This window comes from Tuber melanosporum (genome assembly GCF_000151645.1).
Source record: "Tuber melanosporum whole genome shotgun sequence assembly, scaffold_12, strain Mel28".
Lineage (NCBI taxonomy): Eukaryota > Fungi > Ascomycota > Pezizomycetes > Pezizales > Tuberaceae > Tuber > Tuber melanosporum.
The window spans coordinates 1,045,337-1,072,351 of NW_003298777.1; the positions used below are offsets into that span (position 1 = coordinate 1,045,337).

General features: G+C 48.4%; 6 protein-coding genes; 4 read left to right on the forward strand and 2 right to left on the reverse strand.

Annotated features, from left to right (window-relative positions):
• Nucleotides 1–3,004: 3,004 nt before the first annotated feature.
• GSTUM_00004483001 (uncharacterized protein) lies at nt 3,005–6,380 on the forward strand. XM_002835913.2 has 3 exons: nt 3,005–4,323; nt 4,382–5,007; nt 5,063–6,380. The coding sequence occupies exons 1-3, from the start codon at nt 3,219–3,221 to the stop codon at nt 5,891–5,893; spliced, it is 2,562 nt and encodes an 853-aa protein (XP_002835959.1). The 5' UTR covers nt 3,005–3,218; the 3' UTR covers nt 5,894–6,380.
• A 1,150-nt stretch (nt 6,381–7,530) lies between these two features.
• On the forward strand, nt 7,531–16,191 carry GSTUM_00004484001 (uncharacterized protein). XM_002835914.2 has 14 exons: nt 7,531–8,367; nt 8,453–9,059; nt 9,117–9,847; nt 9,919–10,071; nt 10,143–10,239; nt 10,290–10,757; nt 10,819–11,067; nt 11,125–12,378; nt 12,446–12,968; nt 13,018–13,498; nt 13,554–14,788; nt 14,849–15,046; nt 15,104–15,228; nt 15,299–16,191. Exons 1-14 carry the CDS (start codon nt 7,619–7,621, stop codon nt 15,992–15,994), a joined length of 7,566 nt encoding a protein of 2,521 aa, XP_002835960.1. The 5' UTR covers nt 7,531–7,618; the 3' UTR covers nt 15,995–16,191.
• Nucleotides 16,192–16,407: 216 nt separating this feature from the next.
• GSTUM_00004485001 (uncharacterized protein) lies at nt 16,408–18,229 on the reverse strand. XM_002835915.2 has 5 exons: nt 17,861–18,229; nt 17,390–17,784; nt 17,205–17,324; nt 17,053–17,134; nt 16,408–16,976 (listed from the first exon to the last, which is right to left on the reverse strand). Exons 2-5 carry the CDS (start codon nt 17,609–17,611, stop codon nt 16,573–16,575), a joined length of 828 nt encoding a protein of 275 aa, XP_002835961.1. The 5' UTR covers nt 17,612–17,784; nt 17,861–18,229; the 3' UTR covers nt 16,408–16,572.
• Nucleotides 18,230–20,561: 2,332 nt separating this feature from the next.
• GSTUM_00004486001 (uncharacterized protein) lies at nt 20,562–21,418 on the forward strand. XM_002835916.2 has 1 exon: nt 20,562–21,418. The coding sequence occupies exon 1, from the start codon at nt 20,944–20,946 to the stop codon at nt 21,310–21,312; it is 369 nt and encodes a 122-aa protein (XP_002835962.1). The 5' UTR covers nt 20,562–20,943; the 3' UTR covers nt 21,313–21,418.
• An 891-nt stretch (nt 21,419–22,309) lies between these two features.
• GSTUM_00004487001 (uncharacterized protein) lies at nt 22,310–24,746 on the reverse strand. XM_002835917.2 has 8 exons: nt 24,556–24,746; nt 24,358–24,514; nt 24,152–24,306; nt 24,019–24,032; nt 23,875–23,974; nt 23,324–23,817; nt 23,113–23,255; nt 22,310–23,055 (listed from the first exon to the last, which is right to left on the reverse strand). The coding sequence occupies exons 1-8, from the start codon at nt 24,703–24,705 to the stop codon at nt 22,472–22,474; spliced, it is 1,797 nt and encodes a 598-aa protein (XP_002835963.1). The 5' UTR covers nt 24,706–24,746; the 3' UTR covers nt 22,310–22,471.
• A 471-nt stretch (nt 24,747–25,217) lies between these two features.
• On the forward strand, nt 25,218–27,002 carry GSTUM_00004488001 (uncharacterized protein). XM_002835918.2 has 4 exons: nt 25,218–25,440; nt 25,515–25,655; nt 25,717–25,882; nt 25,938–27,002. Exons 1-4 carry the CDS (start codon nt 25,291–25,293, stop codon nt 26,807–26,809), a joined length of 1,329 nt encoding a protein of 442 aa, XP_002835964.1. The 5' UTR covers nt 25,218–25,290; the 3' UTR covers nt 26,810–27,002.
• Nucleotides 27,003–27,015: the final 13 nt, after the last annotated feature.

Below are 27,015 nucleotides of genomic sequence, written 5' to 3' on the forward strand. Positions count from 1 at the left end.
ATTATATAATAACTTAGAATTATATAATAATATTATGAGAACACTATGGCAATCAGATTCTCTGTTCCCTGGTGTACCCCTCCCTGCTGTTCACTTCCTACACCCTGAATAGCTCGCCGCATGGGATATACAAGATATACGTATATAAATGTGAAAGCCGAGAGGAAGTGGTCGTCGCTGTTGGGCCGTTGTTCCAAAGTGTATACTGTTGACCTGTAGCCGATCCTCTGGTTTATGTGGAATTATTTCTTTAGAGTACCATCTTTTTCTTTTTCCTTCTCTCGCATATGCTAGAAACACTCGAGTACTCGTACTGTACACGTGCGGTAGTCCAACATTTTCAGCCAGATGTGGTCGTCTGTCACACCCAGTGGCTATCTCTGAGTAATATATTATGTAAGTGCTGGTTCCCGTTTGGGAATAGTGACCGAAAATGACGATATGTATCGCCACGAGCCTGTGTGCTTCCTCCCAACCACCTTTTACAAGTATGATATGACTTAAATTAACGAATGAATCAGCTTTGCCCCCCATTCAAAAGCTGATGGAAAGGGAAGTGACAAAAAATATTCTCTAGCCAGGGTAAAGGGTGATTACTTCAAACATAGCACTTTTTTTCTTTTTCTTTTTCTTTTTCTTTTTCTTTCTTTCTCGTCTCACTACTCAAGCATGCCCATACGAGTAGAATTCCATATCATTGGCGCCAAAAGGGGAAGCGATGGGCCTTAAGGCCCAATACAGTACTCGAGTACTCGCGGTTTCGGGGAAGATCTGGCCTGGCCAGCCAGTTTCGGATATTATTACAGCTTGGTAAGGCAAGGCACCCAAGCGCTGTGACGATCCGCAACAGACTGTAAGCTAAATTGTTTTGTGCCTTCCCCAAAAACCTGGTCTCGATGGAAGAAAGGGCGTAAAAGGGATCTATTTTCGCCGCTGTTATTGCTGAGGCTGTACAAAGAGTACCGTATCTGTGTATATATCACCTACGGTAGCGGTAAGTTAGGTCATACTTGTATAAGTGGCTTCATTATGCTTTTGGTGGCCTTTGCTGTGCCCTTTGCTTACGCTAACCGCTTCTGACTGACAGGAGTGTGGAGGCATGGGCATTGGTGTTGCTTGCAGACCCCTTTCGCATAGAGGTTACGATGTGCTGGTGCTCGCACTCAAGTATCATATTATAGCAAGCTGGGAGTCGATCGTAGGCTAACCGTGTCGTAATCGAGCACAGTAGAGAGAACGCCGCTGCACCGCACGAAGAGACATTGTTCTCTTCCTCACCAGAGAAAGCGATCCGGAAGCGGGAAGAAAGGCAATTGAAGCTTCTGGAATCTATTATAATAATATTATGATACCTGAAGTGCTCGGCTCCGATGGCTGAGGGAATTCAGTTGACTGGAGTTCTCTCCCTTTTCAATGGGTTGGACAAAGCTGGGGCCCAAGGCTATTTTTTGAAGCTGTCAGACTTTAACCCGAGCCCCTTTCCAATAGCGTCATCGGCGGGCTTATTTGTGACGCTCACCGCACCAGCGACAACGGCAGTAAGCCACGCGACGGAACCCAACGAATAGTATCAACACTGTCATAAACTCACCAGTAAGCAAGACCTCTCACAATTCGTACTAGCATGGCAGTCAGTTTGCCAAGAAAAGTACTGGTAGAAGGGAAGACGGAGGAAGGAAGCAGTCCTCGAGCATCTCGAGCCTCTACGATAGGACTAAGGCCACAAGAGTCATGGACTGAGGAGTTTGCTCTTGTAAACAGCAGGGATCATAATATTATGATCCAGATATTTTCATCTCATTTTCCTTCGGTGCTCCGCACCTTACATTTTTTACTATTACGAGTACTATCATACTTGTACCAGTATTGCTCCTGTGGTACCGTAATACCGGTATGATAATGGTAGCGGTCCTGCTCTTCTCCCCCTTTCACCTCTGCCGGCACTCTGCAAAGCAACCTGGCTTGCTCCTTAGATCTGTGGATCATAACTTGTAGTCGATGGTGATGGTGATGGCTATTATCCTTCACTGATTTCGCGAGAATCGGGATTGCAACTCGCAAACCGGTGTTTTCTTTTGGGGAACTGAAGCCAGAGTCTGTCGTACTCGTACTTGTACTGTACGAGTAGACACGCCCCGCGCCCTTTACCCATCTCGGCCTGTGATGTAAATCCCCCACCTCCGCCGCCACCAGACGAGTATCATAGTACGGCAGTCTAGTGGCACTCGTTTTTTTCACTCTCCTTCTTACAGGCATCCCTGGGCTCTGGATAAATGATGCAAAAAAAAAAAAAGAGGACAATCTGGGCTCTGTGTGATACATCCTCCCTTCCCTATTCACCTCTTTTCCCTATTCACCTCTTTTCTCCACGCTCAACCCAGAACCTCCTTCCTTCTCATCCCTCCTTAAGCGTGTGCTCTGCCCTCCTTTGTTTGCAGTCAGTCCCATTGAATTTAGACCCTTTTCCCGTTCTCCGCGATCCTTTAACAACCCCCCCCCCCCCACCCAAAGCCCCATTCCCCTGGGTCAAAACCCCCCCCTCTCTCATTTCTTATTCACTACCCGAATACGTGATTTTTTGTATTTCGTTGCCCGCTTGTTCTCTTACGCTCTCTCCTTTCCCCTTTATTTGCCTTCGTTTGCGTTTGGCGTTCGGGCGGGAAAAAAAATTCTTCCGCAAGCAAGCGACATTCGCTGCTTCTCGGACAATTGATTTGATCCGTTTTTCACTTGCAGCGTCATAACGCCGTCGCCGCTTCCAAGATCTCGGGCGAACACGTTGTTATTGCATTGGTAATAATAGTTACATCTCACTTTCTAAAGGAAAGTGTTTATAATCAAAATCACAGGGGAGGGAAGGAGAATAAAAACGGACGGGGAGAAGGATTCAGAGAGCAAAAGAAAGAAAATTCGAAAGGCGAGCTACCTAACGGGAGACCAAACTTTGACGAACCGATACAAACGCCACCCTTTTCTCCTTACACTAAGAAACACCCCCTTTCAAGGTTTATCACGCCCAGTGATCATGAGCTTTCGATACGCATTTGGAATTCTTTGACGCCTCTCTCCGACTGGTTCTCGATCTCGCTTGTCTGACGACCTTTCGTCATAGTCTGCTAGTTTCCCCTTAAAGCCTCCCCACCTCGCAATTTGGACCGGATTTCCATAACAGTAAAGTATAAACAACACAGCATTATTACTCAATAATACCTCTCAGCATGTCGGTAACGACCTCAAGACCGTCGCCACGGTCGTCTCTCGATTTTCCAGTTCACAGCCCGCATTCCCAAGTACGCTCACAGCATCCTCTTCCTGCCATACAAACATCTTATACCTCAACGGCCGCGCCACCTCCGTCAGCTGCGCCTACTTCAGGAACAAAACAGGGTCCGAAGCAGGGGAATCCTAACCCCCCAAGTCCCGCCGGCTATTTTGGGTTGGTTCTAGATCCTGCCGAGGGTCAGCACGCTAAAAACAATTGGTCGTCTTCTGGATCTTCTGTTCGTTCGACAGCTGCCAGGTCTCCGCGTCCGGTTCAATTCGACCACCTATCTACACCGTTCCAGATGCAATCAGAAGCAATCGTTCTTAGCCTTAAGCATCCGAACGGCCGCATTGCATCGGAGCCTGAGCATTTGTCGAGGGAAATCACCGAAGGGGAAAAGATTGGATTTCCACTGGGATCATATCCATCTCCAGAATTATTGCACCATATGCAGAGGGAACGTCTTGGAGCCATGATACCGGGATCAAGCTTTTTGAACGGTGCGAGAACCGCTTCTCTAACTGCGTTGGGCAGCGTTCGAGAAACATGTTCCCGTTCGGATGATAACCCCCCTCGGCTTTCCTTCCCCTCATCTCCATCGTCTCCAAATAAGGCGTCTCAGGATTCTATAGCACAAAGGATTAAGAGCCAAGCTCAGGGGCGATCTTCCACGTCACCGACCCCCCCAAAGGAAGGGGACCCAGTCCTGTTATCTACGTCGCATCTGGTGGAACTTTTGAACGCCAACACTTCGAACCTTCTATTACTCGATGTTCGAACCTATAATTTGTACGCCGAGTCTCGCATCGAGAGAGCTGTCAATCTATGTATTCCTACAACTCTTCTCAAAAGGCCCTCGTTCAATGTCACTAAGCTATCGGAAACGTTTGCAAAAGATGAGGATAAAGAAAAGTTTGCCACATGGAAGGATATGAAATACATTGTGGTGTATGATACCGATCTCAAGGATCTCAAGGACCCGTCGACAATGACATCCTTGCATACTCTCAACAAGTTTGTGCGGGAGGGGTGGAAGGGGCAGGCATACGTTCTTAAAGGTAAATTGCCTTCCCACAATTCATCTGAGTTTGTGTCACCGCTGATTATGATACCCAGGCGGCTTCAACGAGTTTTTCTCAAAATACCCAGAAAAGGTGGACGAAAATCGTCTTGCCCAGACATTATCCCCTACGAATTTATCCTTGCCAAGTCAGCTGCCGGCTCCTGGAAAGCGGGCTCCCGGGGCTCTTTACTGTCCCATGCCTACTTCTCAAAAGTCCGTGGTCAATCCATTTTTCTCGAATATCAGGCAAAACATGGACTTGATCGGAGGTGTTGGAGAGGTTCCTGTTACTCTACCTCAAAATATTGGATCCGAAGGGATCGCCACATTGCCCACCTGGCTCAAGAAAGTTGTCTGTGAGGAAGGCGGCTCTAAAATTGTGGCAGACCGGTTCCTTCGCTTGGAGGAGGCGGAGAGAGAAAGAATGCAGGAGGCTTTGAATATCTCAGTGGTCTATGACTCCCCTACATCGACCGCTGTGAAGCCACACACCTTGGCCGGGGTTGAAAAAGGAACTAAGAATAGGTATAATAATATTTGGCCATACGACCATGCTAGAGTTAGGCTACTCGATTATCCCCAGGATGAGTGCGACTATGTAAATGCTAGTCATGTATCAGCCCAATATGCACCGAAAAGGTATATCGCTTCTCAGGCCCCGCTACCGACGACCTTTAGGGTAAGTTTCATTCAGCGATTTTATTATCCTACTTGTGGTGCTGACTTGCGTTCAGGATTTCTGGAGTATGGTTTGGGAACAGGATGTACGAGTGATTGTTATGTTGACGGCCGAGGAGGAAGGTGGCCAAGTCAAAAGTCATAAATATTGGGAACCAAAAAATTATGGTCCATTAAAGCTCACATCCCTATCGGAACGTCGTGTCTCACTTGATCCATCGTTTTTAAAAACAAGCCCAAAGAGGCGATCTGTTGGAACGGCCTTGAACGGACCTGCTTCACCTGACCTTAACGTGCCATTTATTCTGGTTCGCAAGTTTACACTTGAACACGTCGAACATCCCTTTTCTCCCATGCGCGAGATCACTCAGCTTCAGTATTCATCGTGGCCAGACTTTGGGGCACCTGCCCATCCTGCTCACATTCTTGGACTTATTGAACACACCGATGCTGTTGTCAGGTCCTCGCAGCCGACGACCAACTCCCCCTTCTCCGCAGAATCTGCTGCAGCTGCTCAACGTAGGCCTATCCTTGTGCATTGCAGTGCCGGTTGTGGCCGCACAGGAACATTCTGTGCGGTAGATTCAGTGCTTAGTCTATTGCGGCGTCAACGCTTGCAAAAGAAGAGAAATAAGGAAGAGAGTTCTTCTGGGGGTTCCGATGGGGAGGGGCAGGTTGGGATGAGGAAACTAGAGCTTAACGATGAGGGCGACAATGCTTGGCTGGATCGCGACGACGAGGACTTGATCTGCAAGGTCGTTGGTGACTTCCGTGACCAAAGGCTATCAATGGTGCAGAGCTTGAGACAGTTTGTACTGTGCTACGAGACTGTCCTGGAGTGGTTCGCAAGGCAGAGCCCCCTGGATTCTGGGAAACGGAAGGCGTAGGTTTTTCTCTTGGGCTGGTTTGTTTGTGTTTTGGTGTACATTGGCGGGTTTGCATTGCAAAAAATTGGGCATTTTTCGTTGAGACGATTGGTTCTTTTTACACAGTTGCGGAGGAGGATGTATAATCCTCGTCTTCGGTTTTCCGTTTACGAATACAGTTCTTTTTCTTTTTGGCGACGGCGTTGTTTAATACAAGTTTCTTTATGCTTCCTATACCATCTCCCTTGTAGTGGGAATTCTGACCTGGTGGCATCCCTGGGTTCTCGCATCTTGTGTTCATGGTTTCCGCTATTGTTTTCTATTATATACCTTCCTCTTTACGTACCCATGGATCGAAAAAAGTTGCTCATGCTACTCCTGATTCTTGAAGGATGTGAATTCCGGCGAGAACATACTATTATGCCTATTGACTGTCTGATATTTTTTTTGCTCGTATCTCGATACCACTTTTGTGTCATGACAACTTCAAGTCATCCAATATCATGCATTTTCCCTTGTATTTGCCTGTTGGATAATTGCGGCTTCGTAGTGTCTTCCAGGAGGAGTACTGATATTTTTTCTGATACGCGGTAGAACCATCCCGAGGGAAACGAGGGTGAATGCCCTGTTGTTGTGGTAGTGGGCGAGAGGTGGGAGGTAGAATTTTTACATTTTTCTTTTTGATTTCCACTTTCATTTTCACCTTTCCTTTCTAGGGGTGGATTGATAGTTGGACAACCTGTTCCGGTCTACCGGCACTAGAGCAGAAAGTGCATATTTGTTGTGGAGAAATAACCTCCTACATACACACAGCGCACCAAGATCAAGCCACTTAACACCTCCTTGCGATCGCTGCTGTGCTCTCCCGTGGTGTCAGTGCGTCCTTGCAGGACCCTCGGGATATATTGCATGATGCTTAACGCCGTTACAGATAGTGTACCGGTAACTCTACGAACGTCACGATTGGTCACTCGCCGAGTCATGATATTCTATTAATTCGGGGGTGCAAGGAAGATCCCTAGGGTTTTGGCGAGTGACGCTTTAAAATATTAAGGAATAGGCAACACGAAATTCCCCCCTCCTCTAAAAAGACAAAAAGGAGGTATGGGGAGGTTGCTACTTCATGGATTACCGTGAGCACTATTACGATGGGCTGTGGGGACACCCCCTTCTCGGTCTCCATCTGTTGGTGTTTAGTGCTCTCCATCAAAATTTAATAATGTATTTTGGCATCTCTCTAAGAGGCATTTCCCACTTGCACCGTACATGCACTTGTATTCTGGGACATTTTAGTCGTTGTTCTTGATCTCGCTCTAATGCCTGGCTACCGGTAGTAAGTATGATGGCGTTGGAGGCGGGGTTATGAGCGTTTTTTTCCGATGGAATCAATCTTCCTTTTCGATAGGAGCAACATGAAGTCGTGACGCCTCTGGAAGGGAGTGAACAAATCTCTTGATTTCAGGCCAATCGGGGGGGAGCTGTTTAGTCTCGTCGGATTTTGGTCTAAAGTTAAACATGCTGTTATTGTGCGAGGAGCAGATCCATGGGTAACCGCGCCAAATAGAGGGCAAATTTTGCCAAGGCTTTTTTTCACGAACATTCAACGCCAAGGATTAGGCTTCCCTCAACGCGTCTCCCAGCACAAATTCCAAACCCAACATCTCAAGAGACGTGATAGCACAACGATACTTATTGACAACAACGGGGTGAGAACGAAGGAAGGAGGAAAACACCAGACTTGCTTAAATGTCCGCCCGCAGGAAACGAATTGCTGCTGTGGGCGCTATGGCTCCGCCACCTGTGCCCATCGCTGACTACGCCTCCATTGCCGGGAGCTCGCAACAACAGCCCCCATCCTCCATCGCCGTCATCTTCCAAAACCTCCCAAAGACTGGAAATGGCTCGCCCGGGCCTGACTTTCTTCAGCAGCTATTTGCGGAAGTGATTTCTCACGAAGTCACCGACCCAACTGGGAGCTCGTCCCTGGAAGATACACTCTTGGTCAATTACAAAGTTATCACGGCGGTCGTGGACGCCGGTGTCAGCGTCCTGCTGCGGGAAGATCCCTTTGCCCCCACCCAAAACCTGACCGAGCAAGCGAGTAATAGTCTTCTGGTCCTACGTTTGACCATCAAGGAGACTCCCCTGGTGCTGTTTAGACCGCCGCCCGAGTCTACCGCTGAGTCGGAACAGCCATTGCTGTATCTATGGTTGCTGTCCAAGTTACTCCCGCTGCTTGGGCATGGACCTGCCGAATCGCTTGTGCAGGAGCTACTTGAAACCATTTATGCCGTCTTCTATGCAGCTGCAAACCTACCCAAAGAGTGGAAGAGTGTCATGATCATGGTGGGGTATTTTCGGAGCTGTGTAAATTGTAATCATTTCTCTTTCTTTTTCCTTTTCTCTCTTCTCTTTCCCTTTCTTTCTTTCCTTCACCTCCGCGAGTACGCGTTTACCAACATTATAATAAAACTTGAAACTAATCTGTGCGAACTGTGAAATTCATTGAAACGTTAAAGGTATCCTCGAGTCTTTCCAAAAGGCATCCGGTATAACCGCTACCCTATCTAAGTCCTACAGGCTTGAATTACCGGAGAAGTGCTTTACTGTTGATCCCTTAATGCTACCGGAGGGTTTCAAACGCTTCTCTCGCCAGATGGTTAGTTTTGCTATTCGGGATGCCGACCACGCGGCCTTTTTGGTTGTCCATCTGTTTTCCGCAATCTCTGCGTTACCCGCCCGGCATAGTGATGTACCTCCATTCAGAAGCGTCTCAGATAGCTTGATATATTTTGCACAGGAGATGCAGAATCTCTGGATGAGCCTTAACACCTGGGAGTCGCTCCCGGTGTTGTATGAGAAAGTGGGCACAATCCGGTTAAAGATGCTGGAGACACTGGCGAATTCCCTAGGGGATGTCGTGAAGACACGCTATGGAAGAAGCAGGATCAAGGGTGTCTGCCTACTTGCTGTCCGCTGCGTTGGTGATGTCTTGACCATGTCGATATCCCAAATAAATCAGAGCGCAGAGAGTACCTTAGCAAAGATAATATTAGGGTTGCTATGCGCTGCAGAGGTTTCCACTACTATTCATCAGGCATTGCGAGAGAGAATATATCCCCCAATTATCTTGATTATGAGCGATAGGGGAGAAGACGGTTGGGGACTTTTGACAGATGACCTCCGGGTAAGTACGCCAGAGCTAGCGCGAATGAATACATTTAGCTAATCTAGCCGGTAATAGGTGGCGATGCTTCGATTGGTCGTTAGTTTCGCCGATGACCTAGTAATCCTGGAACGCGCAAATAAGTGTCTTCAATTAGCTACTGAAGGTAGGTGGGTATTCAAAGACGAGAAACTGCAAGAATTCTCGCAACATCTCCATTCAATCAGAGGCACCAGGCCCGAGGAAGAACTAGACAACAATGTCGGCCCTAGAAAGCGACCCAGGTTATTCAAAGGCGAGCCCAGCACCGAAGCCTGCGCTCTGACATTTGACGTGTATAAGCTGCTCGGACACCAAGACGCGGACGACCTCCAAGGGCTAAGTCTTGTCGCTGTCGAAGGTTTTAAAAGACTGGAAGAAGAAGAGCGCTGTACAGCTCTAAAGTCCCTCGGCTTCTTATCATGCGCACTCGCTGGAACACTTACTCGGGTATCCGAATCATTTGGCGTGCGAAAAGGGTTGAATTTGTATAAGTGTTCATACTGCGATGCAGATACTCTCCAAGCAATAGCATCGGAGAGGAGCTATGCCCAGGGGGGTGAGGAGCTGTTTAAGACTCTAGAGGTAATTCAGAAGCTCGAGGCCTTTCAGGCATCGACCTCTGTTCGTGTCTGGGCTATGATCAGCCTCCGACGGCTGCTGAACCACACGCGGGATTTGGCGAGGTTGGATTTGGCGGAGACAGCGATGGGGAAGTGGTGTTTAAATGCTTTGCAAAGTTCCAGGAGGCTTTTAAGGGTCGCTGCTGGGTATGCTGTATTATCTTTTAATAAGTGATTGATGTTTGGGCTCTGGTTTTGTTGACGTTTTTGTGCTCAAGGCGTACCTTACCGTCGTATGTTACATTTAAACATGGCGAAGAGCTTCTTAGGACGAATCGGATTGTGATTATCGAGTTCTTGAGGACGTTGTCTGATAATGATGAAGGGCAACTTCAAGAGACCTGTGTGCTAGCGTGGAGTCAGTTTGGAAGGTATGTACCTTAATAGCTCCTCTCACTATATGGGTTATGAGTGTCCCAGGCCTAAGCTAACCGATCCACAGAGTGTCATCTGATGAAGAACTCAACCTCGCGTTAATCCGTCTGGTGGAGTATCTTGGGCATAGTAGCTCGTTCATTCTTGGATTAGCATTTAACGAGGTAAGTAGCCCTTTTGATACGTCGCTATGTAGTCGCGTTGACGGGTTTAGATTCAATCATTGGCTCGAACGCACGGCGTTACGCCTGGCAAGATGTTTTCGCCATTCTGGCCAAGCATTAGTGTCGGTGTAGTCAAGCAGCTCCAGTCGAAACCTCAGATAGCCCAATTACTATCAGAAGTAGTCGGAATGGAACTTTCGGATTTTTTGAAGACGACACAGGGCCATACTGTACCATACCTCATCCTCTGGAAGAGGCCAGAGCTTGTCGAAAGGGTTGCCCAAGCCTGCAAGACAGATGTGGTGTCTCTAGCACTGTCGAATATGGCGCACATATTAGCTCTACTTCTACCACAGGAAGCAGACAATGTCGAGGCGTTTACGTTGCATTTGCTGGCGCATGCTACTGCTGAGTTTAAAGATATATCGCTAGGGGAGATTGCTAGGCCTGATGCGATGTCTCTTGCCACGGAGTTATTAAAGGCTGCTGTAGACGCGGATGAAGACCGGAAAATTAGGGTTTGTTTCTACGCCTTCGGTTCGATAATTCCTGGAGATGGCAGCTGATACCTGATAATAGATCTTTTATGCGTTGAGACTTGTGGCGGCTCTGACATATAAAAAAGTGGCGGGCACAAGGAGAAATAAAGAGATCGACCACTTAGAAGTATTCTTTGAAGCGAACGTACTTGGTATATTTGCTACTTTTAATGATTATCTTAAGGATATTAAGGGGAAGTTATCAACCCCAGAGAAAATTCGAATCATGAGGGCGATTGAAGAGATGATGGAGCTAGCTAGAGGCAGTGTTAGTAGCGCAGTACCACAAGTACGTTCTGGTTTCCACTTGTCCGATATCTTGAGAAATGCTAATTAACTACTTGAGATATGTGCCTGCTTACAAGAAGCACTAGAATTCGAGCCATTGAGAGCTAGTGCATTTTCGGCTTGGGCCGTTATGATGAGAGTCCTAGAACCCGCTGAAAGCGCACCCTTGCTTGGTCAAACATTCTCTGTGGTCCTACAATACTGGGACAGTCTTGAGCAGACTTCACAGGCCAAGGCAGTGGAAATGATAAAAGAGCTGTTCGAGAAGATTGGTATCATCGGGCAAAGTCTGGACATCATACCTTCCCTGGCAGCAATACCAGCTCTTGCTCCATTCGAGGGGAGACTTAGGGCCATGCGAACCTTAGAAATCCGAGATCATTATCACTTACTAGCTCGCCGATGTCGACACGAGAACGTATCTGTCGTCGAGCAGGCGTTGGCAGAGCTTTCCGAGTTTCTAAAACAGCATCAGGACTTTATACACACCGCGGCGATCAACGAACAGCCCGACGTGGTAGTTCCCGAGTTGATCCGGACACTCCTAGACGTGATTGTTTCCTTTAAGGACTCGAATTCGTCTTCGAAGCCTAGGATTGAGCACCTATGCACAGAGTGCTTGGGACTCATTGGGGCGGTGGATCCTAACCGAGTAGAGGCCCCGAGGGACAAACGGGACATGATGGTTCTGCACAACTTCAATCGCGCAGATGAGAGTATTGCGTTTGTAACTTTCTTTCTGGAGGAGAGGCTCGTCAAGGCTTTCTTGTCTGCGACAGATACAAAAGCTCAGGGATTCCTTGCCTTCGGAATGCAAGAACTGTTAAAGTTTATTGACGTAGAGTCTACAGTGATCCTACGATCCCGCCACGATGGCCCCGGCCCCACAGCACAGACGGGCCAGCAGAGATGGGACTCCTTTAGTCAGACGGCCAAAAGCATACTCACACCATTCTTGAGGTCGAGATATTCTCTACAGATCAATAACTCTGTACAACCCTGTTCGTATCCAGTGTTTTCGCTGAAAATCACTCACCGCGCCTGGCTTACGAAGTGGCTATTGGACTTACTTTCCAAGTCGACGGGGGATAATGCGGCAAATATATTCACGGTTTGTAAGTCTATAGTCAAGGGACAGGATATCTCAATTTCAATGTTTTTGCTTCCTTATGTTACGCTGAACGTCATTATTGGCGGGAGGGACCTGGATAGGGAGAATATTGTCAAGGAGATTCACGCCGTTCTTGCGCCGGCGCACAAAAATCCATTGGAGAAACAGATGGCTCGGGAGACTTTAAGGCAATGTAGTGATGTGGGCATTCCTCCCTCCATCAGAGCCACAAACAAGAGACACTGATAAATAGTGATCGTTGATATAGACCGTATTCCAACTCGTCGACCACCTAACCCGCTGGCTTCGCGACAAAAAGCAGTTCAATCTAAATTTGAAAAACCAACAAGCCAGACAGAGGAACGGAACCTTCGCGTCTGAAGAAATATACGATCAAGACATCGCAATATCACGGGTAGAAGATGTCATCTCCGCCATTCCCTCAGACACCATGAGTTTGCGGTCCGTCGAATGTAACTCATATGCACGGGCGCTCTTCTATTGGGAGCAGCACATTAGAAAGGTGAGGGCTGCAGAGGAAGAGGTGCCAATGGATCCATTGTACGAGCAGCTTCAACGGATTTATACGCAGATCGACGAGCCTGATGGCATCGAAGGGATTTCTACAAAGTTGCACGTCCTCAATTTTGACCAGCAGATACTTGAACATAGGAAGGCTGGGCGATGGACCGCGGCGCAGAGCTGGTATGAGATTCTCTTGAGCGAGAAGCCTGATGACTCTGAGGCGCAGATAAATCTTCTGGATTGCTTGAGGGAGTCTGGACAACATGGTAAGCTCCACTCCATACCACCCATGTATCACGCTGACCAGGTCTCCAGAAATGCTCCTCAGCCAAGCCGAAGGCATGATGGAAAAATACCCCAACACCCAACCCAGAATCCTACGCTACGCTGTCGAGGCAGCCTGGATATCCGGTAAATGGGATGTCCTTGAGAGAAACCTTGCGAAATCCAACGAGCACACAGAGAACCTCTACGAACTAAGGGTTGGCAACGCGCTACTTGCTCTGAGTAGGCACGACAGTGGGACATTTGCGAAAGCAATTTCTCTAGCTCGGGAGTGTGTTCTGGGTGGGCTGACGGAGTCCTTTACGGGTTCTTTGCGTCAATGTCACGAGTCTATGGTTAAGTTGCATGCGTTGTCAGAGCTTGAAGAGATTAGCACTGCATTAGCAGGTAAGGATTTTGGGAAGGATGTGCTTGCGTCGAATCTTCGGAGACGCTTGGATGTTTTGGGGACGTACTCGAAGGATAAGCAGCACCTCTTGGCTCTAAGGAGGGCGGCATTTGTGCTTTCCAGGTGATTACGTGTCTTTTTCTATTGATTTAAGTTGATTTAGCTAACGCAATTGTAGTGCTCCTGAACTTGTTAAGGACAGTGTTGCCTCTACCTGGCTCATAGGAGCACGTTTGGCACGAAAGAGCGGTCAGATTTCTCAATCGTTTAATTCGGTACTTCACGCTTCCAGGCTCGGTGCTCCACTTGCGACAGTTGAGCACGCGAAGTTACTATGGCTTGGTGGGCAACATCGAAAAGCAATCTCCAGCCTTGAAGGGGCAATTACCTCCAATCTTCTCCAGGGCAGCTCCCAGGAACAGCTTCATGATTCTAGCGTTCATAATTCGGGTGTTCACCCACAGCCCCAGAGCTATGTCAAGGCAAAGGCTTCACTCTTGCTTGCTCGATGGCTGGATGGCGCTGGTCAGACGCATTCCACTGAAATCGTCTCCAAGTACTGCACTGCTAAGGATTCACATGTAAGATGGGAGCAAGGACATTACTATATTGGACGGCACTACAATAGGTTGTACGAAGTTGAAAAGGCACTCCCACCGATTAAGCAAACGCAGCCATTCATATATGGCGAGTATGCAAGACTGGTCTGCCAGAATTATTTGCGTGCCCTGATGTTCGGGACGAAATATATCTTCCAAACAATGCCCAAGCTCCTCACACTCTGGCTCACATTGGGGGAGATCGTAAACCAGAACATCGACGCCAAATACGGCAACGAAGAATTCCGCAGCCATATCCAAAGAGAGCGTGGCAAGTGCTTGAAACTCCTACACACTTCCATAAAGAGATACAGCGAGCGCTTACCCCCCTGGGTATTCCTCACCGCCCTCCCACAAATGCTCTCCCGAATCGCCCACCCCCAAGAATCGGTCTACGAACTCCTGCAAAGCATCATCGTCAAAGTGGTTGCTGGAAACCCACAGCAGGCCCTATGGTCCCTCACGGCGGTCTGCAGGTCCACTGCCCGAGAAAGGGCCCAACGTGGCTCACTTATCATGACCCATCTGAAAGACGCTCTGAAAAAAAACCGGGAAGAAAGCGATCTAGACGTAAGAAGCCTAATCCTCCAGGCGACTAAATTGACAGACCAGCTCTTGCATATTTCCAATGTGGAGTTAACGGGCTTGAAGGCTCCCGCAACCATCAGCATTAAGGAACATGGCTTCAATCATAAATGTGCGCCTTGCGCACTTGTGGTTCCGACGCAGGTTATGCTTGCGGTTACGCTCCCGTCCGTGCCGGATACTGTGAAGACGCATTTACCATTTCCGAGCCACCAGCCGACTATTTTGAGTAAGTCCAATTTGCCCCTTTTCTGTGTTTTGGTAGCTGGCCGGTTAACTTGCGTCGCAGAGATTGAGGAGGAGGCCGATGTCATGAATTCCCTGCAGAAACCCAGAAAAATCAAGATTCGGGGGACCGACGGAAGGCTTTACGGCTTCTTATGTAAACCGAAGGATGACTTGCGTAAAGATGCGCGTTTGATGGAGTTCAATAATATGATCAATAGGTTCTTGAAGAAGGACCCTGATTCTAGTCGACGCCGGATGTGTATGTTTTTGACTCTCTTTATCCTTGCGTGTGAAGCCCTACTGACAATTTCGACAGACATCAGAACATACAGCGTCACTCCCCTAAATGAAGAATGCGGACTAATCGAATGGGTGAACGGTGTCCGAACATTGCGTGAGATATTACTCACCTACTACAAATCTAAGAAAATGATCGTAGACGTACGTTCCCCCCCTCCCCCCCCCCGCCCACTACCCCCGACAAACCCCGCCCACTAACAAGCGTACCAAGTACCCCAAGATTCGTCAGCGCCTTGAAATCGACGGCTCACAAGCAACAAGAGTGGCTATCTTCACCGACGAAATCCTCCCCAAATTCCCCCCAGTCTTCCATGAATGGTTTGCGGAGCTCTTTTCCGAGCCCTCGGCCTGGCTCGCTAGCCGGCTCGCCTACTCGCGCACGTCAGCCGTGATGTCGATGGTCGGGTACGTGCTGGGGCTCGGGGACCGGCACGGCGAGAACATACTCTTCGACGAGTCTACGGGTGACACGCTACACGTCGACTTCAACTGCCTCTTTGACAAGGGCCTATCCTTCGAGAAGCCGGAAAAGGTGCCCTTCCGCCTGACGCAGAACATGGTGGACGCGCTCGGCGTCACCGGCTATGAGGGCGTGTTCCGCAGGACATGCGAGAATGCCATGAGGGTGCTCAGGATTAACGAGGATACCCTCCTCACGTTACTCGAGACGTTCATACATGATCCCGCTGTAGACATGGTCAAGAAGGCCAGGAGGAAACCAGTCAACGCCAAGATTCCAGATACGCCGAAGGCTGTGCTTGAGAGTATCCAGAGTAAGTTGCAGGGGCTGTATAGAGATGAGACAATGCCGTTGAGCGTTGAGGGGCAGGTGGAGCAGTTGCTGAAGGAGGCGGTTGATCCAGCGAATTTATGCGCTATGTATATCGGTTGGTGCGCTTTCTTTTAAGTTGACGTGGATTTTTTTTTTTTTACGGCAGTTGGTGGGTTCAATTATATATACCCCTTTATCGATATCATTACCATCACCATCACCACTATTGCTATTATTATTAAAGCACTGAAAGTTTGGGATTGCAATACATGTATGTATTCACGGCATGTCACTCGGTGTCTTGTTGCGCTTGTTTGAGAGGTTGAGAGAGAGACGTTGGTGTGGACCGGGTTTGCCAGGAGACGTAAGCATCGCAGTAACACGGTTAGGCGGGCGTTTCTTGAGATTCGGGTCGAGTCCTTGTATCATAGAAACTTGGAAGCAAGTATTTCCGAGAAATCATGGGGATGATTCCCACAACAAAGGCACAAACAAACAATAATGTAGCCCCCCGTTGTGATATCAAAATTCATAGTTTCATGTTATCGCCCACCCAATATTATTTACTACGCCCCCACTATTTGTCTATCTATGATACCTTGTCAACCGCATGCGCCTTTTTTCCCCGCCCCCCTTCGATCATACATTGGGGACACGATATCCATCTTTAACCCCAGAGACAAAAAATAACGCCCCTCTCCCCAACCCTATCATCACTTGCCCAATCCCAACCTGCCAACCCACTCCTCGATCCCAACCCCCATTCCACCCCACCGATCATTATCCCCTAGCAGCCCCGTCCAGCCTAATATTGTCTGACTCGCAACAGCCCTGACCACAGCCCCAGCTCCTGCAAGCCCCGCGGCGCGAAAGTAATCTATCCCCAGCGAGATCCGCAAGGCCTCGACATTATTAACGACGACCGCCCAACCCACCGACTTCGCCGCGGCGGGGATCTCGTAATTCCATATCACCATCAGTATTGGGAAGAGCTTTGTGCAGGAGGATACTATCAGTGCAGTTGAGACGGCGTTGGGGCGGGTTGCGCCGAGAAGGTACTGACTGATTAGGCGGATTGTGAGGTGGAAGAGGAGGGATTCCGTGAGGCAGAGGAGGACTAGCAATAGTTAATATTGGGAGAGAGAAGGGGGAGGGGAGATGGTGGGAAGAGATGGGGGGGGAGGGGTAGGTACGGAAGAAGAGGTATTGTACGACTATTGGTCGTTGGGTTAGGATTCCGAATGCGGAGGTGTTCAGTGGGTCAGTTGGTATATTCTTTTCAATACGCGCCCAGGTTAGGTACACGTCAAAGAGGAGGAGGAGGAATCCGAGGCGGACGATCGACGGCTAAGAAAGAGTAAGCACTAATTATTAGCGAGGTTCCTTCCTTCATAGCCGAAGCCTTACGTGCCTCGAATCTGTCATCTTCCCTTCCTAACCGGTTGAACAGTAAGTGTCTATAGACCTAACCACCCCCAAATCAGCTACCCGTCAATCCCCTCATGCCCTCCCCAGGGCCATGAATCATACCTGAGGCTTAATTAATACCAGGTCAATGAATAGCACAACAAAGTCATGCTCAACATACTTGTCAGCAAACCTCTTACACCTCGGACACTGCGTGAGCCTCACACCGCGTCCCAAGGAGCGATCATCGGCGGATGAGTAAGCCGTGTAGAGCGATTGCACGGGCGACGAGCATTCGATACAGATGTATAGGTTCTTTGGCGGTGTAGGAGGCGTAGATGACATTGAAGGAGCGAGAAGGCTCAGGAGACGGGTGATGCTGCAAGTCGTTGGTTTAGGGTTTGAATTGGGGGGGGTTGTCAAGGTATAATAGGAGGCTTGGCGGTGGGTTTGTGATGAAGATGCCAATTTAGGAAACTTTAGGGTCTGCTTTAATTACCAGAGTTGACGAGCAACTCCTGGAAACAGATCCCCCCTTTGTGTTAGCGGTGTATGATATATATGTCATCGTACAAATTTACAAGATAATAATACCGTAGTTTAAAGGTCCCTTACGGAACACCTTCAGTACCCGTACAAGTATAGTCACATGATCAAATAAAAATTATCCCGTAAAACTACTCGAGTACGGTACTCGAGTACTTCATATCTGATCCCTCTATAACTTGGCATGATCTCTATGTTTTTTTTGTTTTTTTTTGATAAGATGATAGTAGACCTGTATGAGAAACCGCTAAAAGAGGGGGGGATTTGCCCCCAGGGGCTGCCCAGCAAGGTTGGTAAAACAGACCCTTGCGGTGTAGGTTTCCTAAGTTGGGGGAAATCTGTGCGCTGTTTTGCGGGTTCCCTCAGCGGGGAGGAGGGGAGGAGGGTTTGGGGTTTAAAATAGATGCTCCAACTTGCAGGAACGGATGGTGGGAGGAGGAAAATGGGGGGTTTTGTTCCATCGATTGGAGGTCACTGCATGAAAAGGCGGCCGGGCGAGATCCGGGACCGGGATGCTATGGGACTTTTATCCCCCCCGCTCCGGCTGATGGAGACGCAACCAATCAACTCTGAACTGGGACTGCACTATACAAGTTACCGTACCACCGTTTGATATGTAAGGGATTCTAACCATTCGTGATGTTTGACGGTATCGGACGTATCATATACCATACTGCTCTAACCCCAAGACCCTATCTGGCCATGACGAATAGCCCAAGTCTGCCCCCCCCACCGGTCTTTAAACAACCAAATAACCCCGCCTATGGAGTAAAGTGGTTGGTGCCATAGCTTACCGAGCCCGAATGACATTGTTCAAGTCAGACTCTACTCGTAGTAGGAGAGCCTTCTCCATAGTGGCACCGCAGCGCTCCACTTGAGTTCTCATAGTACCTAATCACTAACCCGGTTTTTGTGTAAGGATCAGGGATTCACCGTCACCGTACCCCGGGTGCTCTAGATCTAGGTACCACCAAGTGGACTGCTGTACTGGTGCTCCTAAAATACCGGTGCTATATGGTTCGTGTCTTCTTGCTCCACGTGCCCAACTATTTAATCTATGTTCCACGCTCCATCACTCGGACATTCGTTCATGGCGGTACTGTAAGTAATATCATATGATAACTATGATACTTGCTCGATCAGATAAATACCGGCGCCCGGCCATTGAGGGTTGAGGACTACCCAAAATATTCGTATTTGGTCTTGGCCAACCAGATGGCCGAAGCCGTTTCGTTCGAACATGTTGGTACCCCCCCGTCTGTATCATGATGATCATGATGAGTTGGACCCCGTGACGGGGTTGTTTGGATAGAAGCGTGACAGCAATCACAAAACGCGATTAATCACGCTTCGGCAATCAACCATCTTTGTCCACCATGAAGCATTGGCCCGTTGCCACACCGCTATCACGGTCACACCGCAGGAAACGTTCCGCTGGCGTTGGGGGTGAGGTTTCAATGAGATAAGATCTCTGATAAGTTCCGGGGTGTTGATAGGATGACAGGGTGCTTTTGCGTCCCTTGCAGGATGACTTCGCGGTAGCTCCTAACAAAAGGTGGTATCGTGTATCATACCGGCAGCCGGTACAGTACCTTACCAATAAACAGACAAGTGGGTAGGAGTAGAAGAGTCTTCCTGTGCCCTTAGATTACAATTCCCATGATGCGCCTTCCCGTGGTCAAACTTGGAACCCCTATCCCTCCTTCCTTACCCCAGCAGAGGCCCTGGGCCTGGGGCTTGGGGACGGTATTCCGCTTGCTGCGGTGGTTCGGTTTGTATTATGTGTGATAGTATATGATATCTATGGTACCGGTGGGGTTAGCCATCGATAGACTGGACACCGCACAACGGGAGGCATCGACTTCAGCAGTCAATCGTAGAATGTGAAGAGGGCGGCGAGTATGTTGTGATTGTGAGGGAGTTTCAATTGAACGGTATTTACTCTCGCCATCCCGGGTGGATGGAGAGATGCAAGGCGCCGTGAGAATAGCCAAACATCACTCCTCGCAAGACATATCATATGAACTTTCAATTGATGGTTATCGCAATAAGCAACCCCTCCCTCGCTTTTCTCTCTCTTTGCCTCCTTCTCCACACCGTTTCCGTGGTGGATGGCCGCATTGGCAGCCGTTACTCGAACTCGTACTATAGTCTCTTTAGTTCTCGACTAGGGGGTTTGACTTGTCACTTTCGAATAAGGACTATGATAACGGTCCGTTTTTCTCACCCTCTATTGGGAACCCTTCTTTCCATCAATTCCTCTCCTGCTCGTGCTTCCCGGCAAACCCTCTGTCCCGCATTGTTTACTCGAGTACCTAGCCATCCTATGATAGATAGACCCTTCTTCACCAATAGAATATCCCTGGCTCGCATACGCCTTTTTGTGTGCAACTATCCATACCCTCACGGTAGTCTACGGAAGGGGGAAAAAAAACGGAACACGACAACGCCATCCTCGCCACACCCTTTCTCTCTCCTCTCATCTTGGTTTTCTGCTACATTACTGCCCTACCTTTGCGTCCCTTTGGCAATCGATCCAACCCAATTGCTGCGGTTTCCCCGGTTCCCACCTTGCGCTCTCCCTCCTTCTCTTTCCCTACAGTCGAGTCTCCTAGGCCAAGAATACCGGTAGGTCGTTGCACGCTCGAACGGCTCCATTCTACAGTACGGTACATACCTTACCCCTGTCCTGCAGTTGCTTGTTTTGCTTCTTCTTGCTTGTTTGCTCTGCGCTAACAGTTCCGACAGAGCTTTTACCTTACAACACCTCCCTCCTCCACCCACCATCACCGCCCCCCCCTCCCTATCACTCACCAATTCCTCTGGAAAGGGAAAATAAAAAATAAAAATAAAAAACCCACCACACCGGTTCAATAAAAGAACGGAAACAGCTCGATATAATGCCGCCATCCACCAGTATTCCTCATCTTCAACTTCCGACACTCACTCCCCTCGAACCCCTTACCTCAGGCACAAACCTGCCCCACGTCCCCGCTGAAGAGCTAACTCCAACCTCTTCCTCCTCCTCTCACGATGAAAAGCCGCCAGTGATCCCCTCAAATTTGGAAGCTTCGTCCGCCGCCGCATCATCCACTACCACCCCGCCTCAATCTCCTGGACGTCCCACTTCAATGCGTCGATTCCTATCTCGCGTCTCGTTGAACTCCCCTTACCACGGTGAAGACGACGACAAAGCTTCTGTCCTTTCGGGCCCAATGTCGCCAACGGGCTCTGTCATGTCTCGCGACAGCAAGAGGAAGACCTCCAGTGGGTCAATCAAGTCAAAGACTTCCTGGTGGAAGAAGCCCAAGACCCAACCCGCTCCTTCCCCAGTCCAGGAAGTTCCACCCCCGAACAACATCAATGCCTCCTCGTCTCTTCACCAGCCAGCCAGGAAGCAAACCGTACAGTCGATTGCTCCCCCGCCGAAACTTCCTGATGATCTCTTCGGAAGTGGGTTCTCGAGTCTTGATAGTGACATGTTCAAGAACTTCAAATAGCTCTTCCAACTGGAGCCAAAGCGAACGGAAACATCTGGGGTCAAACATGTCCTGGCTTACACAAAACGGGAATAAAAAAAGCTATAACAAAAAAAAAAAAAAGAAACATCCTATTTTCTCTTCAGAAACCTTTTTTCTTTTTCCTTTTCTCCTCCATTCTCAACTTCTCCAAAACTCTTCCAAGTAATTGCCTCTCCGAGCCAATCCCCGAATGACCCTTCTTCGCATGCTTCCCGAGCGTATTCTCCGAGGAAAGAGGGGCACCGATCGAAATAACCAGAGTAATGGATAACCCTATGATGCATCCCTATCTTTTCGTTTCATTTCTTCTCTCTTTCTACTGAACTGTTGCGTTGATAACTATCGTGCATGCCCTGTTCTTCTTCCCCCCAACACGTTCAATTCATATACGCTTGTGGTATCCGATTGGTTTGGTAGTTTTTTTTCTCTTTTTTTCTCTCTTTCCTCTTGTGATGGTTTTTTATCTTATCCTCATGGGTTCCGGGAGGGGGTCTTTTTTATTGTTTTTTTTATTTTATTTTATTTTATTTTTAAAGTATCATAGTTACTATTGTTGTTGCGGATTGTCTTTGTTATCGGGTTTATAAATATATTTTCTCTTTTCTTGATTGCGGATTGGACGAGCAGGCAGGCAGGAAGGAGGGGTATGATGGGATAGGACGGGAGGTGATGTTGGAATGATGGGCAGGTGACCGGTGGTTCTTATATTATATTTGTCCATTTTTTTCCTGCCACCTTTCTTTTGTTACAAAACAGAACTTCTTGTTTTTCCAAAACCCTTTCCTTTCCTTCTTTTCTTGTATTGCGTTTTTCTTTGGTTACTTTTGAGGGGGGGATTTGAATGGACCGACCGAAGAATGGAGAGTCAATTCGTGGTATGATATTGGCTTGAGCGAATGACTGAAACGTGATCTCTCGTTTTCAGGATGCTGTCTATGATATTGAAATCCCCTTACTATCCTACTGGTACTACTACCGGGGCCGAAGATTTCCTATTATACATTTATAATATACTTGAAGGGAAAAAAACCCCCCCCAACCAACTTACAAGTACTGTAGGCGTTATATTCATTTCTTCTACCCCAAGCTCAAAAGAAAAGCCCTCCATATCCTACAAGTATGATACTGTCCATCAAGCTTAACAATCACGCCCCCAATACTTGGCAACATAATCCAACAGCAGCTTTGTCATCGTATCCTCCTGCCTCATGTAGGGCAAAAAGTCCTCTGTGGAGTAATCCTTGGTGCCGGTAATTTCATTAAGTCCCGCCGCGACGTGCCAGGCGATGAAGTCGAAGAAAACAATGTCGATCTTGGCCGGGGGGTAGGATTCCCAGTCTTCAGGGAAGGAAGCGTTGCCCTGAATCACATTCGGGGTCGGGTAACGTTTTAGCGGGATGTGGATCGTGTCGTCGCCGTCGGTGCCTGCATCGTCTATTGTTGCGTAGCCGATCACTCTGGAGTACTTGTGGCGAGGTTGGGAGTGGGTGAGTGGTGCCTGGTCGTGGTTGACTAATGGCGAAGATTGGATGTCTACCTCTGCGGTGTCTTGTTGCCGGTTTTCGAGCGGGTTCTCGGATTTGTCGGAGGATTTGTAGGGGCCCGCGTCATTCTCGAAGAAGTCTCGGAGGTGGATGGCTATGGAGTAATCGATGTCCTTTGCATAGATGAATTTGCTGGTGAACGGGGAAATGAGGAAGCTGGAGTCGTATGTGAAGGGCCCTGGGTCGTTTATTAGGGTGGGCGGCCAATGCGGGTGTTGGTATACCTTGTGCTTACCCTTGAATACATCAGACCTTTGAGATCCAGTGTTGATGAATATAAAACGTGGGACTTGACTCCTTTCCTTGTTGTAGACCATGACTGGAAGTATGTGCTCTTCCAGGTAGCTGTACCAGTTCTGTGGACCAGGATATATATGTCTGGCGGGTGTCTGTTGATATCAAACCGCCAGAGCTTAAGTAAAAGCGATCTAGGGGATGAAACCTACTTGCTCAATGAAAAGTCCTGCGGAGCGCACCCAATAAGGCGATCAAGGCCCAGACCGGCGCGGTACTTGGCAAGACGTTCTGTCATTAGCAATCCCTGAGGAGTGTCAAAGGTGGTAGCATTCTTCCCCAAGTGGTGTTGATAGCCAGCCCTGTTTACATCGATATACCTCCTAGAAACGACCATTGAGGTATTATCTGTGTTATCGGGGGCCTCTCGAGCCTTAATTCCGTCGATGCTGAGCCATCCCACTGTCTCGAAGTACTTGCCTGATTCCAGTGCGGTAGACTTGTTATCCAAAATTCTAAAATTCCGGATATGCGAGTGGCCACCAAAGAACTGGATCGGGATGTTCGGGTGAACTTCACGAATTGCCTCGAAAATCTGGGTGAACTCAATGCTGTGGATGTCCACGTGCCCGATAATCACGAACAAATCCACGTCTATGTCATGGATAACTTCCTGGAACCAGGACTCCTTGATCGTGTCGGCAGCCTGGTTCCACGCCATGTGAGCTTCACCACAAGCACTGGAAACCATAATTATCCATACCGTCTTCACTCTTGTATTTTTATAATTTCTGGTAAAGTTGAATAGGAACCCAAAAGAAATAATTCTGAAGCCCTGCCGCTCAGTAACAAACTTGCGGCTTCTGGCGGCGAAAGGCTCCCAATCCCCGCTCACGTTTATATCGACATTTGACTAAACCCCTGGTCAGTATACAGGCTTTATGCCCCTTGGGGGTGCGCTCTCACCGCAAGATATCTTCCCTTTAAATCCCAAAAGGCATTAGCATTTAGCCATATCGTCGAGGGCCAATGAATATCACCTCGTAATAAGAAACCATCTCCAAAAACTCATTTTGAGCTGTAGTGCCGTTATACAACTCATGATTTCCCAGAGTAAGGATATCCAGAGGAAGCTCTCTGTAGAAGTTCCGGGTGTATTTTCCCATGGGATCGGTAGCATCCCACAGCCCATTCCCTGTCATAATTGCGTTAGTAATACTTTTAGGTGTCCTAGATAGATTCTTACCTTCGGCGCGATCACCAGTATCCAGGACTATTAAATCCACGCCATTCTCCTCCGCAATATTCCTCAGATGCGAGGTGAACGATAGATAATCCCCAAAGTCCGCAGAATACTGAGGCTCCTGAAGATGTCCGGCATGCCAACCATGACTATTTATCCCCTATGTTAGGTTCATGAAGCTTCAAAATAGGAGTTGGAAACGAGCTTGTCTGTTGTGTGCAAAAAGTTAATCGAACCCCATTTAAGGTGCCGAAATCTCTGCCCTGGCACTGGATCTTGTGCTGAAGGCTGTATAGCTGCTGCCAATGGCAATAAAAGAATAAGAAGCTGTAACGTTCTCATGATACCCATGTTTGAGACAACTCCAGAGTCGTGATCAGGCCCCAGGGTACAGGTACTCGTACGAATCGGAAAGAGGAACCTCGGCTGACCAGAGCTAGAATGTTACTGTCACGTGGGATCCGGGCCTTGGCATGTATAATCGTAGCTTGGAAAGGATGGCAGGGGTACTCGAGCAGAGAAGAGGGTGCACTGGTACGGTACTCGTACGGTACAGTAATTTACCGTGCTCGTTTCGTAAAAATAAATTAGAGGAAAAAAAGATGGATGCAGGAGTCGAACTCGCTTCTCTGCGACTAGGTTTCCAAAGATTATATAAGGATCGCTGGTGCTCGAGCGCATGGTTATCTCTGGTAAAAGGCAAGAGATAAATTCTGTTACGCCGAAGCCGATCCATGATAGTCTTCAACAACTTTTCCTTCAAGAACCCCTCGCTTGCTTTCAGTGCTCGGCGCTAGCCCTCGATTAGACGATTCTTTCTTTCCTTTTTCCACACAACCCTCATGGAATTTTCTCCCCACCCAGTCAATAATCCATTTCTCTCTGTCTTCATCTATCCAACAACCCCCTCGGCTCCTCCTTTTTATCACAACCAAAATGGCCTCTGTGAAAATCCCGAAACCGCTCCCCACTCTTCCAGAAGATTGGAACTCTGAAAGCAACTTTATTGTCCACGCACCACTCTCTCCTGCAGTTCACCGAAATCTCTCACCAGCGGGGCCCCACTTCCTTGCCCACGCCCGCAGAGTATGTGTTTCTCGCTGCAACTTGCCCTCGCACCTTTCTTTAATATCGCTAACAACCTGTCTTAATATTTCCAGAAGCGTCATTCTCGCACTTTTAGTGAAGATGACCGAATCCAAGCTCAGCAGAATGTGAAGAACGTTGAGGATGAGGACGCTGGAGAGATCAGTGAGGCTGAAAGCCCTGTGTTGCTTTCTCGTGATCCCAAGGATTGGAAGGTAACAAAACAATTTGAAACTGCATTCTAAAAACTGGATAGTTCTAATCATTTTACTCTAGAACCAAGATCACTACGCCGTTCTCGGTCTCTCTAAATACCGCTACAAGGCTACCGAAGAGCAAATCAAAAAGGCTCACCGTAAGAAGGTTCTCAAGCACCACCCCGATAAGAAAGCCGCCGTTGGAGCTGTCGATGATGATTCTTTCTTCAAATGCATACAAAAAGGTTTGCTTGAGATCACGATATTTTTTTCCCATCTCATTTCTAATACCTCCTGTAGCCATGGAAATTCTCTCGGACCCTGTCAAGCGCCGCCAATTCGACTCTGTTGACGAAGGAGCCAACCGTGATCCACCCAGTAAGAAGTCTAAGGGTAATTTCTACAAGGGATGGGGACCAGTCTTTGAGTCCGAAGGTCGTTTCTCTCGCAAGCAGCCGGTGCCCAAACTTGGGGATGACAAATCCATCAAGGCTGAAGTCGAGGAGTTCTACAATTTCTGGTACAATTTCGATTCCTGGCGTACGTTTGAATATCTCGACGAGGAGGTCCCGGATGACAATGAGAACCGTGATCAGAAGCGTTACATCCAACGCAAGAACAATGCCTCCCGCGCAAAGAGAAAGACGGAGGACACTGCTCGACTACGCAAGCTTGTTGACGACGCTCTAAGCCTAGACACCCGAATCAAGAAATTCCGCGAAGAAGAGAAGAAACTACGAAACGCAAAGAAGGATGCCAGGGAAGCTGAGGAAAAGAGACTCGCAGAGGAGGCCCGTATCAAGGCCGAGGAGGATAAGAAGCGAAAGGAGGAGGAGGAAGCTAGAGAGAAGGCACAAAAAGCCGACTCCAAGAAGGCCAGGGAGGCGGCCAAAAACGCTGTCAAGAAGAACAGACGCGTTCTCAAGGGCTCCGTCAAGGATGTTAATTACTTTGCATCTGGGGACGCAACCCCCGCCGTTATTGACAGGGTCCTTGGCGAGGTCGAGCTTGTCATCTCGAAAATCGACAACGAGGATCTCCAAACTCTCGCTAGGAACCTCAGCGGTACGAGGGGCGCTGACGCCATTAAGAGCACATGGGTAGAAGCTGTCGGCGAATTGGTTAAGAAGGGAAATGCAAAAGTGGAGGATTTCAAGGTTTTTACATCTTAACGTACACCTATATTTATATCTATCGGGGGTATGATGATGATGATGATGATGAAGTCCTTTGGGTTGCTCCAAGAAAAAGCAAAGCTACATAGAGCCCCGCAAGTTCATGTCCTAAAAAGCGTTCATCCCTTTCTTCGTTATTGTTATTATTTTAGAGTTTATGTGGGGTAGAAATGGATGGATGGCCTTTTGATTCTGTCAGCTAT

What these genes read in the sequence shown, in the direction of transcription:
- GSTUM_00004483001 (XM_002835913.2), top strand. Translation starts at nt 3,219, where the DNA reads ATGTCGGTAACGACCTCAAGACCGTCGCCACGGTCGTCTCTCGATTTT. An exon ending in GCAGGCATACGTTCTTAAAG is followed by an intron (nt 4,324 to 4,381) that starts GTAAATTGCCTT and finishes TATGATACCCAG; the next exon opens with GCGGCTTCAACGAGTTTTTC. An exon ending in CGCTACCGACGACCTTTAGG is followed by an intron (nt 5,008 to 5,062) that starts GTAAGTTTCATT and finishes ACTTGCGTTCAG; the next exon opens with GATTTCTGGAGTATGGTTTG.
- GSTUM_00004484001 (XM_002835914.2), top strand. Translation starts at nt 7,619, where the DNA reads ATGTCCGCCCGCAGGAAACGAATTGCTGCTGTGGGCGCTATGGCTCCG. An exon ending in TTGGATTAGCATTTAACGAG is followed by an intron (nt 10,240 to 10,289) that starts GTAAGTAGCCCT and finishes TGACGGGTTTAG; the next exon opens with ATTCAATCATTGGCTCGAAC. An exon ending in GCGGCATTTGTGCTTTCCAG is followed by an intron (nt 13,499 to 13,553) that starts GTGATTACGTGT and finishes ACGCAATTGTAG; the next exon opens with TGCTCCTGAACTTGTTAAGG.
- GSTUM_00004485001 (XM_002835915.2), bottom strand. Translation starts at nt 17,611, where the DNA reads ATGTCATCTACGCCTCCTACACCGCCAAAGAACCTATACATCTGTATC. An exon ending in TGGTATTAATTAAGCCTCAG is followed by an intron (nt 17,325 to 17,389) that starts GTATGATTCATG and finishes GGGGGTGGTTAG; the next exon opens with GTCTATAGACACTTACTGTT. An exon ending in CGTACAATACCTCTTCTTCC is followed by an intron (nt 16,977 to 17,052) that starts GTACCTACCCCT and finishes AACTATTGCTAG; the next exon opens with TCCTCCTCTGCCTCACGGAA.
- GSTUM_00004486001 (XM_002835916.2), top strand. Translation starts at nt 20,944, where the DNA reads ATGCGTCGATTCCTATCTCGCGTCTCGTTGAACTCCCCTTACCACGGT.
- GSTUM_00004487001 (XM_002835917.2), bottom strand. Translation starts at nt 24,705, where the DNA reads ATGGGTATCATGAGAACGTTACAGCTTCTTATTCTTTTATTGCCATTG. An exon ending in TACTGGTGATCGCGCCGAAG is followed by an intron (nt 24,307 to 24,357) that starts GTAAGAATCTAT and finishes CAATTATGACAG; the next exon opens with GGAATGGGCTGTGGGATGCT. An exon ending in CAGGACTTTTCATTGAGCAA is followed by an intron (nt 23,256 to 23,323) that starts GTAGGTTTCATC and finishes GACACCCGCCAG; the next exon opens with ACATATATATCCTGGTCCAC.
- GSTUM_00004488001 (XM_002835918.2), top strand. Translation starts at nt 25,291, where the DNA reads ATGGCCTCTGTGAAAATCCCGAAACCGCTCCCCACTCTTCCAGAAGAT. An exon ending in TCCTTGCCCACGCCCGCAGA is followed by an intron (nt 25,441 to 25,514) that starts GTATGTGTTTCT and finishes TAATATTTCCAG; the next exon opens with AAGCGTCATTCTCGCACTTT. An exon ending in GTGATCCCAAGGATTGGAAG is followed by an intron (nt 25,656 to 25,716) that starts GTAACAAAACAA and finishes ATTTTACTCTAG; the next exon opens with AACCAAGATCACTACGCCGT.